General features: G+C 39.9%; 1 protein-coding gene across 1 annotated transcript; it reads right to left on the bottom strand.

Moving 5' to 3' along the window:
* Positions 1–273: 273 nt before the first annotated feature.
* GPR37 (G protein-coupled receptor 37) lies at positions 274–13,922 on the bottom strand. The gene is made up of 2 exons (XM_019491225.2): positions 13,163–13,922; positions 274–1,569 (listed from the first exon to the last, which is right to left on the bottom strand). The coding sequence occupies exons 1-2, from the start codon at positions 13,730–13,732 to the stop codon at positions 751–753; spliced, it is 1,389 nt and encodes a 462-aa protein (XP_019346770.2). The 5' UTR covers positions 13,733–13,922; the 3' UTR covers positions 274–750.

Here is a 13,922-nt window from a genome sequence, read left to right as displayed (position 1 = left end):
CATAGTATATCTACAGATGGGAAAAGGAAATTAAATGTAGCATATTGAACCCTCCTTATACACATTTAAAAACTATTTGCATAAAGCAAATACCATTATAATGATCTCCTTTACACATGCTAATTTCTATTGCCAAGTGTTAATACGAGAATGATAAATTAAATATGATCAATTTAAAGTATTCTATATGAAGCAAAGATTTTTTTTGTCTTTAATAAAGAAATTTATTATTTTTTATGGATATCCTTGTTAAATGTGGGTTGACACTGAAGGTAAAGAATAAAATCTCATTTATTTTTATGCTACTTTGTAAATTTTCCAAACTCCAAATCATCTCACAATGGTGTACAGTAAATGGGATTAAACTAACTTCAAATACTTTCCACCACATCTTTTACATTAAACATTTTGCAAAAACCCACAAATGCATCTATGCAATCAAGTTACAGTGATTATCAAATAAACTAGCAAGAAATTAAATCAGATGGAGTGACATGGTTTCTTCATCCCCACACAGAAAAAGACTAGCACCAGACCAATTTAATGCTTTTAAAAACGCACACCAGCTCTTTTTCTCTTATTTTGAGAACTAAAACAGAAATCATTTTCCAAAGCACAACTGTTAATATGGGAATTGGCGTGCACAGCAGTTTTTACCATCAAGATTTTTTCTTGTATTTTATTCCAACAAGGAAAATACGGTTAAAAATAAAATAAAGAAAAATACTAAAAATAAAGCCATAAAGTTAGTTAGCAGTGAGTCCCAACAGAAGCAAAGGTTGACATTTCTCTGCGGATGGTACTAAAAGGGGATAGTTCAAGTTCTGTGGTGTACTCATTGTCATTGTCATCACTCGTTACCGTTGAAGACTTCTGGATGCATTCTTCACAGCAACAACAACAACACTCCATAAAGGCCCGGCTGAAAGGTTTGCAAAGACAGAAGAGGACGACTGGGGTAACACATGACTTAAAGAACAAAAGAAATTGACTGATGAGATGGAGGAGATCCATAGTCTGCTGAGAGACCCCTGTGGACATGTAGGCAGTCACAATGTTGCAGATATTTTCAGGAATGATGCAAAACCCATATAAAATGGTCAAAGCCACCACGGTGCAGTTCATCTGACTTTCCAGTTGAATCTGTCGCTTGTTGCCTCTTGTACATGCCTTCTCTGCTCTTCTGATTTTTCTTGCTGTTACTAGGGAGCAGGTAATAGTGAAGAGGGTAGGTAAGCAAAAGTAACAGCCAAAATACCACCAGAGTCTTGCACCATCGTATGTGAGAGCTAATACATAAATGGTATCAGGTAATTCAGTGGAAATCTTTACCACGCATCGCTCCCCTGGCAGACTGCCACTAAATTCAGGGTCTTCCTTTGTCAACTGACGTAGCACTACCTCCGGAAGTGCCAAAAGCAAAGCACCAACCCATATAACAGCTAGTTTGGCAGTAGTTGATGTGCAGTTTTCAATCATCTCATAGTACATCTGTACATTAGTGGCAGCCCGAAATCGGTCTATACATAGGGCACACAGTGTGAATGTAGTGACTCCCAGAGAGGCTACCTGTGAGGCAGAAAAGGGGACACATTTTAATATTGCTACTATCCAAAGAATATAAAAATATAATGCAATGTGGATTATAAACTGCTTAAATGACTATCTGGTACAGAGCACCAACAAAGTACACTTAATTTATTAATTACACCTGTTTATATTTTTGTCCATTTAAAACTTCTTTCTTCATCATATATCAGGTAAAGTTAAATTCAATATAATTAGTTTCCAAATTACTGCTGTTGAAAAATACCAAGACTATTAAAATGTGAAAAAAATATTCAATGTATATTTTCCTTTAAAAAGCATTCCTTCCTTGTTGACTGTTCAGAAAAAGGCCAGATCTAAATGTGTTTGGCAAAGATGAAGATGCACCTAGTTGAAATTTTGAAAAATATTAGCTACCACTAATCTGAAGTGAGTAGTGGGTACTCCATTGCTGGGTACCCAGTTTAAGATATCCTAACCAGCTTGATGTAAGAGGCCAGATGCTCAATTCTGGCAGGCCAAAACACAGGTACCCTCTCTCTCACCATTGGCCAATTATATACGTACTTTAAAACTGAAATGGATAAAGTTCCAAAAACACACTGCAAGAGACAAATGCTAAGTAATGGACATCTTTCCTAGCGTAAAAACTGCAAACAGGAATCTGATACTAAAAGATCACAAAAGATCATTTTGTTTCATTTTACCCTTCAATATCCTACAAACAAATCTGCAAAATAACAGACTTTAAGTACATTTTACTGAATTCAGTTTCTAATAAAGTCATATTCAAAAGCAGAACTTGTATTTACTTCAAGGTCAAATCAAGACTAGACCCTTGATTTTTGCTTTCCTGCACTCTAATTCATTTGTTCTTATGGTTTTGTAACCTGTTGTTGTATCTAATCTGTACTGGTGCAAAAGAGCAATGAAATTACAATAACAGGAATTGTTAAACTATATTTCCCAATCATTTATAAAAATGTATACTTGTTAGAATGAATTAGCCACATGTTCGCATAATTAATTGGTGAAATTTATGGAAATATTGGGCAACTGACTGTAATTTTTGCTTACTGGATACAATGTGGAATGCCAGATTTAAGATTATATAATGGTGAATTTCAAAATGTATGCTGATTTCTATCACAATTTTGAAATATTCTTGTTTATGTACATCTCATAAACAGTTCTGTAAAGATAGATTGTGCAATTAAAAGCAATTATATAAATGTATCATTCATGTTGGCCTTCAGTATTTAATAACCATCTCTGATTGCTAAAATTCAATATCAGTGCAAAGTATTAGACACTGAGGATTAAAACTGTAAGGCATTGGCTTAGTTGGGTAATTCTTTGAAGCAGCTTCCTGAGAGATGGAATGAGTAAGATGCAATCTCTTATTAATTAACCTGCAATTGGAGGAATAGTGAAAGATGACAAAGCAGCACTTTAAACATTTTTAATAAGCAAACCTATTAATTTAGAGTGTTAAACTGTCTGATAAGGCTCAGTATAAAGCTTGGGAAACACCAGCAAAAAAATAAAAACGACTGAAGAAAAACAAGAGTTGCTAAAGGAAAACCTTTAGTAAGCATTCAAAGGAAACGATGACAAAATGAATTAATAAAAAGTTTTATATATCAGGGCTGAGAAGAGTCCAATCAGCAAATTTAAGACTTGGGATTTTTGTCCCTGAAACACGTTATAAATGTGAGCATGTGCATATTCTACAGGTTCCCTAAAGGGGCTCCAACAACTCTAGCCAGATCTTCAAACATGAATACCAAAAATGTCAATACCCAGCTCTGGCCAAACTCTTTAGGTAGATGGAGAAAGGAAAATTTCTGAGACTTAAAATTAAATTAATGGAACTTGAACATCATTACAAGGGAAAAGAGAATGCAGTTTTTAAGTAAAATGTATCGTCCCCACCCCCATCATGGTTTAAAAACCCCTCCTGTGATTGTCTCTGAGTTGCATTACTACACTGCACCGTGGCTAGGACACTGGAGACTCGGCAGCTGTTAAAGGTGACTAATGAAAGAAGGCATATCTACAGTGAGCAAACATAACCTACGGGGTTCCTGTCACATTAATTGACCAGTGACTTAGAGGTTGAAGACAGTGAAACATGGCAAGAGGAAACTAGGAATAGCAGAAGTCAGCTTTGAAAATTCTACTGTTCATTTATTAATGAAACTTGGCTAAATAAAGCTATTGTTTGTCTGGAACATGCAACGGGTTTCCTGGTTTTTAGACACTAGTAAACTTTATGATTCTATGGAAAAGAATGATAAAAAAAGAAATGTTGTGGAACACTCCAGTATAAACCCTGACTAGTTTCTACAGGATAAATATGAACTAAAATTCACTTCAACTACCTTCTCCAGTGCCTTAAAGCAATTCAGGGGTCTGATTCCTCCCCAAACACCATAAGATATGAGTAATTTGACTTAAGTAAATGAGCGTTACTCATAGCCTGTGTGGGTGAGAGCTAGGCTCGAGGACATTCCAACTACTTTTCTATAAACTATTTCAGCACTAATGTGTTTTTTTCTATTAATAAATTGCATATTAAACTTCACAAATGTTACAGTAATACTAAGGATTTAAGTTAAATTGAAAAAACTCCACATTTCCTTGGTTATGATCAGTGCTCTATCTTTAACCTCCTGGGATGTGCCTAGATAGTTGAAGAATACAGAAAACACACTATAAATGGACCTAATTGCTGAATCACAAAAGGGCATGTCAATGAAAAGCAGCCAATCTTTAAATGGGATAAGTCACTGTAGCAGAGGCCTAATTCAGTAATTTTTTTTCCAGTGAGTTCCACCAGCGTAAAATACAGCACAATAGTGAATCAGGCCTGTTATGTCTTAAAATATATAACCCTATAAAGCTAAAGTAGCAAAAAACTTTTGTTAGTTTTCCAGGCAAGCCTCTTATGGCCCAGAGTTCTTGTTTCTTGCCTTCTTGGATACTCATGAAACAAGAAGTGATGTCTTAGCTTTTTTTACAAGAACTGAGAATCCAACATAAACAAATGGCTGAAAATAAGAGGCCTAATCTGATAGTAGGGAAGATAAGCTACACCTTGAGCAAAACTGCCATGGGAATCTTTCAAAGAATATTTTTTTACTGCTTTTGCTTCCGTAAAAATATTGAAAGGATGGTGTATACATTCCTAACATACACTAAGGCAGTATTTTATTGAGCACTATGGCAGTCCTTCATATACTACACAATCCTTGGATTGCTTACTGGCCCTTAGGTCACTGTCAAACCAACTGAAGAATTGAGGCCTTGGTTGTGGCACTAAATTCATCAAAACATTCACTGGAGGAGCAAGCCAGTTTATTTGCACCCGTTCTCTTCCTTTCTGCTCTGCCCTTCCAGTCTCCTTTCATTCGGTTAAACAAGTAACCAAATCTTTTACAGCTTTGAGCAGTCTGTCCTACTTCTACTCCTGGCCACTCTCCCACAACACTCAGTCCTTGCCTTGGGAAAAAGCCTCCAGGTGATCATGGACGCAATGCAGATTAAATGGACTGGGGAAAACTAGCAGAAATAAGATTTTCAGGGACAGAATTAAAGCAGAGTGCTAAATATATCATCAGGGGCTTGTATAACTGAAGGGTGGTTGAGGTGGAAGCCCCAAAGATGTATAGACGAGGTTCAGAGAAGAACAACTAGCGTGTACAGGGAATGAAGAACCTAATCTCATGAGAGGAGACTAAAAGATCTTGGCTTATTCAATCTAGCAAGAAGAAGGCTGAGAGGTGATATTATTACTGTCTATAAACATAAGCGGATAAACACTGGGGACTGGGTTGCCACCCTCCAGGATTGCCCTGGAGTCTCCAGGAATTGGATATAAACCTCCAGGAGACTGCTGAGAGTCACCTGGGAGATAAATGATAGGGCATTCATTAAAATAAATATTAAATGTTGAATCCAATTTATACAGTAGTCCAGTGTGTTTTTAAAATGTAATAGTAATGTGCATTTGCCTTCCTGATATAAAGTCTACACATCCTAATCCATAACGAATATACGCAAGCACATGGACACATTTATGTTGTGTGTTGCGGGCATGTTGGCGCTCCAGAAACCTCCCAGAATAGATTCAAGCAGAGCTGCGGAGACAAAAGAACTCATTTAAGTTAAAGAACAATGTTGGCACAAAAACAAAAGGGTATAAACTGGCCATGAGAAAACTGACTAGAAATGTGATGGTAGCCTTTACAACTCAGAGGAACAAGATTTGGGGACAGCACCTCAAAAAACTAAACTACCTTGGAGATGGAGCTTGATCAGTTTACAAAAAGGATCACAACGCACACAGTGTATATTGGATAAGTGCATACATAATTAATTTAACTGCATAACACACTGCCAGCCCCAACTGCTGCAACAATTGAAACAACCTCCGGTTATCTAAACACCTGTTCTGACATAAGGTCATTAAAAAACAAGCCTGAAGACCACTGGATGAAGAGATTTTGAGCCAAGAATGACAATCTATTAGCCCATCTCTATCTGTTCCTGTTATACCCATAAAAAGATTATAAAGATTTTTTTTCCTGAGATCCTAGTCTATTATCTTATTACAACTGTTGTGTATCTACACTAACTGCATAATCTTAACACATTGTTAAAGCAGCGCACAGTGGTGGCCCTTACATACTTGTCAGCTTTACCCAAGATAGTTTGCCAAATGTATTTATCTATAAAATGTTTGTGTATTTTCTATATTTATTAAAAGAAATACACTGAATACTGCAAAATATTAGACAATTGTATTCACAGTAAATGACCTAAAATGAGCATTTTAAATATACTACTTTTTGAACCTTGAATATCAGTCACAACGAAGCAAAAAATATATACATCCCCCCCATCCTCATATCAACAAACACTGTTTAAAATCTGTTCACTGCTTTATGTTTTGAGACAGATAAAGGCCACAACTACCTAGCACATTATAGCAATTGACAATGAAAATAAATACAGTGACCAGACCTGATTAGCATCACAATAAACTTCTGATACTAGCAATCAAGATTATTACCCTGGAAGAAGAGGCCTGTCAAGCTCATGATTAGAAAAGCAGTCTGATAATCATGAAAGTTGTTATTGTGGAAGTGTTTCACTTACATAGGAAAAGGGGCTGTTTCTTTGTGATTTGGTAACAGAGCCTTAGTATCAAGATATTACTGTACACACGGTCTGAATTTATTACACTTCCTTATGCACTATCATGCTGCTATTGAATACTGATTTCAGAAGGCTGTTCTTGAATTCTTTCTAAAGGGAAAGTAAAACCATATTGTCAGCATACAAGAGCTAATCATTAGTGCACTCATACTCTATTCATTGAGAACACTGGAGAAAGTGATAGTCTGTTAGATACATTTCCCCTTTTGTTTTCAAAATGTCCTTTTTTTGTTATTTTAATAAATTACATTTTCAGTTCGCTCTTTGTTTCAAGATCTATCAATTAATAATAAACTCAACATACATTTTTAGTAAAGAATTCAATCATTTCCTTCAGCAAGGACCAAATTCATCACTAATTTACATGAGGATCTGCTAGCACCTAAACATTATTAAAACCTGTACCTTCAGACTTAACATGGACAACCCTGTCATACAAACACTCAATATCAGCAGAGGGGTTTACATCAAGACAGCATTCAGTAGTGCCATGGTATCAGATGCTGCCTTTTTCTTTCCACACATGTAATAACTTAGATATTGCTGACCCAATTTTAAACTCAGTCTAACACAAATTCAGTTCCATGCTGAAATGCTGCATGCAACGCTTAAGCCAAAAGTGAATTTTATGGACAATTTATAAAACCCTAAAGACAGAGGTTTGTAGAGGAAAGAAATGCTGACAGAACACCAAATATAGCAGTGCTAGTAGCTGCTATCATCATGCAGTTATAAAATAAAGGCTTCTTTTTAAAAGCTTTATTAAAGCTTCTTTTTAAAACCTTTATTTATTATTAGATAAGTGCTGAAGATGCTCAGACTTGTACAAGACATAAGTAATCTAAGGCCTCAAAGTTACAAAATTCTCTGTACTTTTGGATACCTGTATCCTGGTCAAAACCCTCACTGAATTTAAATGAAATCCTGCAAAGGTGAAAGAAAGAAATGGGGAAGATGTGGTACAATGGTAGCCCTAGAAGAGTGAAATTAGTAATATCCGTTAAAAATATATGTATTTATTTTGTTAATACAACACGCACAAAATGATTGTACTGACAGGTTTGGAATGGGTCCAGAACGACCAGCTTTGCCATTATGTCCCACCTACATCCCTCAAACGTGCCCTGAAGGGACCAACTCTAGAGGGAAAGAGTAATTAATTTTCCAGGCCAAATCAATCACTTTCCACTAAGAATGCTAATTGTGGTGGCTTTTGTGAGCTGGAAGTTACCCACCAGACACTGGAACAATGCCATGTACTCATTTAATACATGTTAAAGATTAGGCCTCAGATGGCACTGATTTAATTCTCTACCAACTTGAACTGAATTCAAACTGGCACCCTTAGGGGAACTACATTCTGGGCTCATTTCTGAATCCCTAAACCATTTAGTCTCTTAGTATATAACCTTTTTTCCCCATGACATTTAAAGAACTTTATTTTCAGTTTTAGCCAAAATAGCTGACCTCTGTTATATACGTTAGTAGCAAAATACATGTTCTCACACACAATCACACTGAGAGGTTCCTGTTAAATTTGAATAAGGGCTAGACGGCAGGGACCTTTTCTAAGCCTGACCTTTTCTCACCTTAAGCTAGCCACTATGGTCTTAAATGAATTCTTGAACCTCTTTATTTTCTATCTTCCAGTTATATCAATCCTACCTCTCATCACTGTGGGATTTATGTATTTATCTAATGGTTATTAAGCACTCAGAAAAAGAAAAAGGCTATTAATTTTGGTTATCACACTTTTTCCTTTACAGTGTAAGAGAAATGGGGCAGCGGGGGGGCGGAGAGGAAGGTGGGAAATATAAGACCCCTCGCTCGGGGAATGGAAGCTCTGTCTTTCTGTATCGTTGAATTCCTTTCTAAGGATATGGACAAATGTGCATTTGTAGTCACTTGAAATAAGAGAAAAAAGCTTCTGCTTGAAGTGTGCTGCAGCTGTTATGCTATAACTGTTATGTCCTGTAGTGAGTTAGCTATATCACCCTAACTTTCACTGGGTGGAAGCAGGGGTAAAGTCAGGGAGGTTTAGCTAAACTTTTACTGCTACAGAACCATGCAGATGTAATAGTTGCATAATAGCAATACAATCAAAATGTCTGTCTACACCCTAAAACAGTGACTCTTAGCCAGGACGCCCTGAGATCGTTTCAAAGGGGCTACAGGATGCCAGAGTGTTAGCACTGCTGTGTGGACAAACATGACTCACATGATAAACCCAGAGATTTTAACTAGGAATCTGTAGTGTTAACATGTCCTGCTTTGTTGCAGTCTTTCTGAATTCTTTGCAACTGAAGAGTTGCTTTATTATTTTTCTGTAGTCAAAAGAAAGGGGGAGGAGGAAGTAAGCTGGCATTTTTTAGGGTTACCTCAAGTCTCCCTAGAGGTGTCACAGATCTAAAACAGTTGAGAACCACTGCTTTAATTCTTCTGTTGAAGGAATCGGGTTCCTTCCACCATGAAAAGCTGAGGGGTCTAGCTCTCACATTTAGAGAGCTTGGCAGAAGGGAAGCTGCCAACTCCACTTCATTCCACGTTGCTGCTTGCCCTCCATACCACAGATTCTGACCTGTGGCTGCTCCTAAAGCTTCTTTAAAGAGAATTCTATTCAGAAAAACAGGTGGGAAAGGAACACAATTATGTAAGCCAAATTTTAAAAGCTGTATGTCTATATTGGATATCTAAATACAAATCTGGGCCCTAAGTAAAACAGTGGATAGATTTAAGAGATGCTGATAGTAGGAGTATTAAAGAATAACATGAAGAGGAAGATACACTGCTGGCCCCTGTATCCTCCCAAAAGTTTATCCGCAGCAGTTCTCTCCCTGTTGGGCACATGTAAAGGGCTCTTTTGATCCATTTAAGCACATTTCTCCAAAAGCTGTTCAAGATTCTTCTCAGGGATTTATCCATTATGTAGTCTGAAAGGCAGTTGCACATGACCCAACTGTGGCATCATGTGTGATTTAAAAACATATGCTTAGCTGCAGTTTGCTACAACAGTTCTTAGTCATATGTGGGGAAAGTGCATTTTAAATTAAACACTATTAAAAAGACCAAGCTTTTAGGCACATCAGTGACAATTCACACACAAAGTGAATAAATTAACAAAAGTGTATAAGCAATTATAAAAGTGATTATATGTATTTAGTAAGAAAATTCTGCACTATTAACACCCAATAAGCAGCACTAATAGATAGTAATTAGTCACAAACCTTAAACTAAAAATATTCAATACTGTTCATTTAGATTAGTTAAGACTTTATACAATACAAAGTGAAGCTGAGTCACATCACATTTACGTAACTTGCTTTGGGTAACTAGATATTCTCCACTGAGCAACAAGTTTGTGCAACTTTGAAACTAAAGGTGGAAGTGCGTCCAGGAACTAGATCCAGTAAAGGATTTAAGTACCTTAAAGTTTCTTGCAGAGTGGAATCCAGGCTCTCTGTACAATGCACAGAAGAGTAAGGCATCTCAGAATCACATCCAAAATGGCCAGCACACTAATCAGAAAGCCACCAAAGAAAGCACAAACCTTCCTAGAGCTAGCTAGCTGGAAACTGAGTATAGAAATCTTGCTCATCTCAGAAAAGTCCCTGTACTGGGATCTGTAGCTTGGAACACTCTCCTTTAAGTAGGCACTTACTTCGAAGAACTGGGAAGGGCTGACCTCTTAACTTTAAAATACTGCCAGAGGAGGTCATGGTATATAACACCTCTTATATAACAGCCCAACCACTTGCCTTGGAAGTCCGAGACCCACATTCAATTCCCTCCTTAGCCTGAGAGGGCTTAAATGCACATCTCCCATCCCTAAGAATGTCCGAACCACAAGGCTTCTTGCTATTTTGAGCAGAAGTCTTCTTGTCCCTTCTCTTGAAACTTTACAACTGTTCAGAAAAAAAAAAGTATTTCAAGAATCACCAGGCCAGAAGGAGAGCACAAGAGGGAGCATAACCGTGTAACATAGGGTTAGGGAGCCTTGAGGAGACTCAGCTGCGAGGAAGGAGCCTTGAGGTTCAATCAGTATTTCATCCAATGACTGTTTGGTGTAATATACGGAAACTATGCTGGGAGTAGGGACTAGATCAAAAAATGTTTTGGACTGGGTCAAAAAATATTCGGAGTAGGAACTGGATCAAAAAACATTGTTTCTGGAATCAATGACTTCTCTCACTCATGTTATATAAAAGTCAATCAGTAAGCCAAAGTACAGCTCCAAGAATGACTCCCCATCTTGAGGGACTTTGGGATCTAAAAACTAGGTGTTCCTCCACCAGTCAGGGTAGGTGTGAGCTTGTCATCCAGCTGCTCAGTCCTGTCGAGACTGGGCACTTACAAAGCCTTAAAGTAAACAGTAAGCTATCTGGAGTGTTGGTCCCTCCAGTGGTCAGTGGCAGCTGCATGTCATTCTCAGGATCACTCTTGCAGACTTCAGTACTTCAACCCCACTTTAAGAACCTGAAACCTTTTAATGCGACTTAGAAGTATGGGTCCCATGGGTAATCCTAAATCACTGAGATGCTTTTCCAGATACTGGTCTTTAGCTGTAAAGCCAGCAGCAACCAAAACTAACACCTATATATAACCTTATATTCTTTTGCTTAAAAGTAAAGAAAACCAGTAGCTTATAGACTTCTGGAAAATGATATTTATATCTGATCTGTTTAAATTAACAAGTTCATTAAAACATGTAGTACGTTATACTCCTTCCCCATTTATAAAGAACACAGTTCTTGCAACCTCAAACTATTTTGATAAGCAATTAATTTTCAAGAAAGATGTGCCCATACTGTGCAAGTGTCAGATAATACAGGACATAAAAGCCATTTTCAATTACTGACATGTAAGTAGAATCAGCTCTACAAAAGTTTCTCCTATTTCCTATGCAACTCCAAGCATAAGAAAATTAGAAAGTAAAAAATATCCCTATTAGTCCAGAATTATTTCATATACAGTAGGTGTTGCTTTAATTGAAATGCATATTCCTTATTTCAGTTAGTATATTAGTTATTGTAAAACTTACCATAACATTTAATTTTGCAATGTTGTATTCATTACTAGCTATCTAGTCTCAGGAAAATAAATTCTGTATGACTGCATAATTCTTTGTTTGACTGTTTCTAATATATTAATTATTTTGCATAAAACATAGACTAAGTTTTTCACATCACGGCAATGGTCTACCATGGAGCTCAAATCAATGCATCAAAACATAACATAGCCTCAGCTCCACACAAGTACCAGTAATACACTATATCTGCTGTTGAGATGTAATAACAGCTGTTTAGTGGCAACTGATGTTACACAAGTATTTGATCCTAATCCCAAAGAAATACCACAGTTGCTTTACATATAGTTTATTTATTCCTCCTCTAAACTGTGGTTGATGCCACTCTGTACATTGATAAAAGAAACAGCAGGTTCCCTCATGTCCAATAAGCCATTCTTCACAGTTAATGGAATAACAGTTCACTAATTTCTTGCTTGCCTACTGCTACCCCTAGTTTAAAGAATAACATCAAACAGTGTCAAAGGCACATAGTACCGTTTGCCAACATAACGGGCTACCACTCTACCAACAAGCTTCAGTGCTCTACTTCCAGTAAATAAATAAAGTGGAGAACCTGAATGTAGCAGGACTCCCGCCAGCTGGCTGAAAGCTTGCTTGGTGACTGTTCAGGGACTCTGCCAAGAGGCAGAGATTTAAATGAAACCCGGGTCATTTTTTTAAGAAAAACCAAATAAATAAGCATGGGATCTATAAGTCAAAGCCTAAATTAATAGTGTATATCTCACATTTATGCATCTTGGAATATATAAAGACACCTCCCTCGAGCAAGGAGCTGCTTGCTTTGCTGGAAAGGCTTAAACATTGCTTTCTGCAGGGATAACTCTCTCTTTGGAGAGGCAGGAAGCAATACCAGTTTAGTGGTGTTTGCAGGAACAAGAGGAGTGACTTTTGTTCAGTTTGGGGGAAAGCAAGCCCAGGTCTTACTAGCTCTGTCAATCAACACATGCCTCTCAACTTCGGGTAAATGGAGGGGGGAGCCGGTGCAAGGAACTTCATTTTCTTTTGGAAAAGTATTTGTTAGGGGGTGATGCACACCGTTATCACCGCCGCTCGCAAACCAAAGGGCTCTGACTGCCACGAGCATGCCCAGCCTCTTCATTTCGCACACAGGTAGGAAGCAAGAGAGAGCGGGCTGGCTAAAGAAGTCACCTGTCCCTCTGCTGTGACCTTTCAAAAACTTGTGGCTGGGCCGAGCGGGACAAGCTCGCGGCTCCGCGGGGCCAGCAGGGAGGCCGCCGACAGGCCCCAGCGGGCGGCCCTGCCCAGACTGCACCAGGGGGCGGGAGGCGCGAGCGGGGCCGTTACCTCGATGTAGGGCACCACCTTGCAGGAGAAGTCCTCCAGCAGCCACTTCTTGGTGAGCTCCTGGAAGATGACGAGCGGGAGGCAGAAGAAGAGCACGAGGAAGTCCCAGAAGGCCAGGTTGGCCAGCAGGGAGTTGGAGATGCTGCGCATGTAGTAGTTGTGGCACACGATGCACATCACGGCCATGTTGCCCAGGATCCCGGTGCCGAAGATGACCACGGACAGGCACATGACGGCGTAGGCGCCGTACGACTCCGGGCTGAGCGGGTAGAAGGGGTTCCTGAGCCGGGCTCGCCGCGCCCCGCCGCTCCCGTTGCGCCGCGGGACGGCCGAGCCATTGAAGGGCAGCGCCAGCGGGGCGCCCTCGCCGGCCCCCTCCCCGCCGCCCGCAGAGCGGTTCGCGGCGCCCGCGGCTCCTCGCCGGCTCCGCACCAGCCCCGGCCCCGGCAGCGCGGGCTCCGGCAGCGCGGGCGGGATGCGGCCCCGTCCCGCCGGGGCCAGCGCGGGGCAAGCGCCCGGCACCAGCACCAGCAGCAGCGGCGGCAGCAGGGCGAGGGCGAGCGGCGGCATGGCCGGGGCCGGGGCGGGGGCTGCCCGGCTCGGCGCTCGCACCGTGGCCCCGGCCCCGCTCAGCTCAGCGCCGCCGGGGGGCCGGGGCTGCCCGCTGCCATCCCCTGCCCGCTCCGCTCCGCGCCGAGCCGAGCCGCGCCGCGCCGCGCCGCGCCAACAGGTTGCCCAACTCCGCCCGCAGCCGCCGCCC

This window comes from Alligator mississippiensis, chromosome 4 (genome assembly GCF_030867095.1).
Source record: "Alligator mississippiensis isolate rAllMis1 chromosome 4, rAllMis1, whole genome shotgun sequence".
Taxonomy (NCBI): Eukaryota; Metazoa; Chordata; order Crocodylia; family Alligatoridae; genus Alligator; species Alligator mississippiensis.
Note: the sequence above shows the minus strand (reverse complement) of the source record. Positions and strands in the feature narration are given on the sequence as shown.

Bases quoted from the DNA above. Each gene is read 5' to 3' on its own strand.
- GPR37 (XM_019491225.2), bottom strand. From the start codon at position 13,732: ATGCCGCCGCTCGCCCTCGCCCTGCTGCCGCCGCTGCTGCTGGTGCTG. The intron at 1,570-13,162 runs GTAACGGCCCCG...TCTGCCTCACAG, and splicing joins AGGTGGTGCCCTACATCGAG to GTAGCCTCTCTGGGAGTCAC.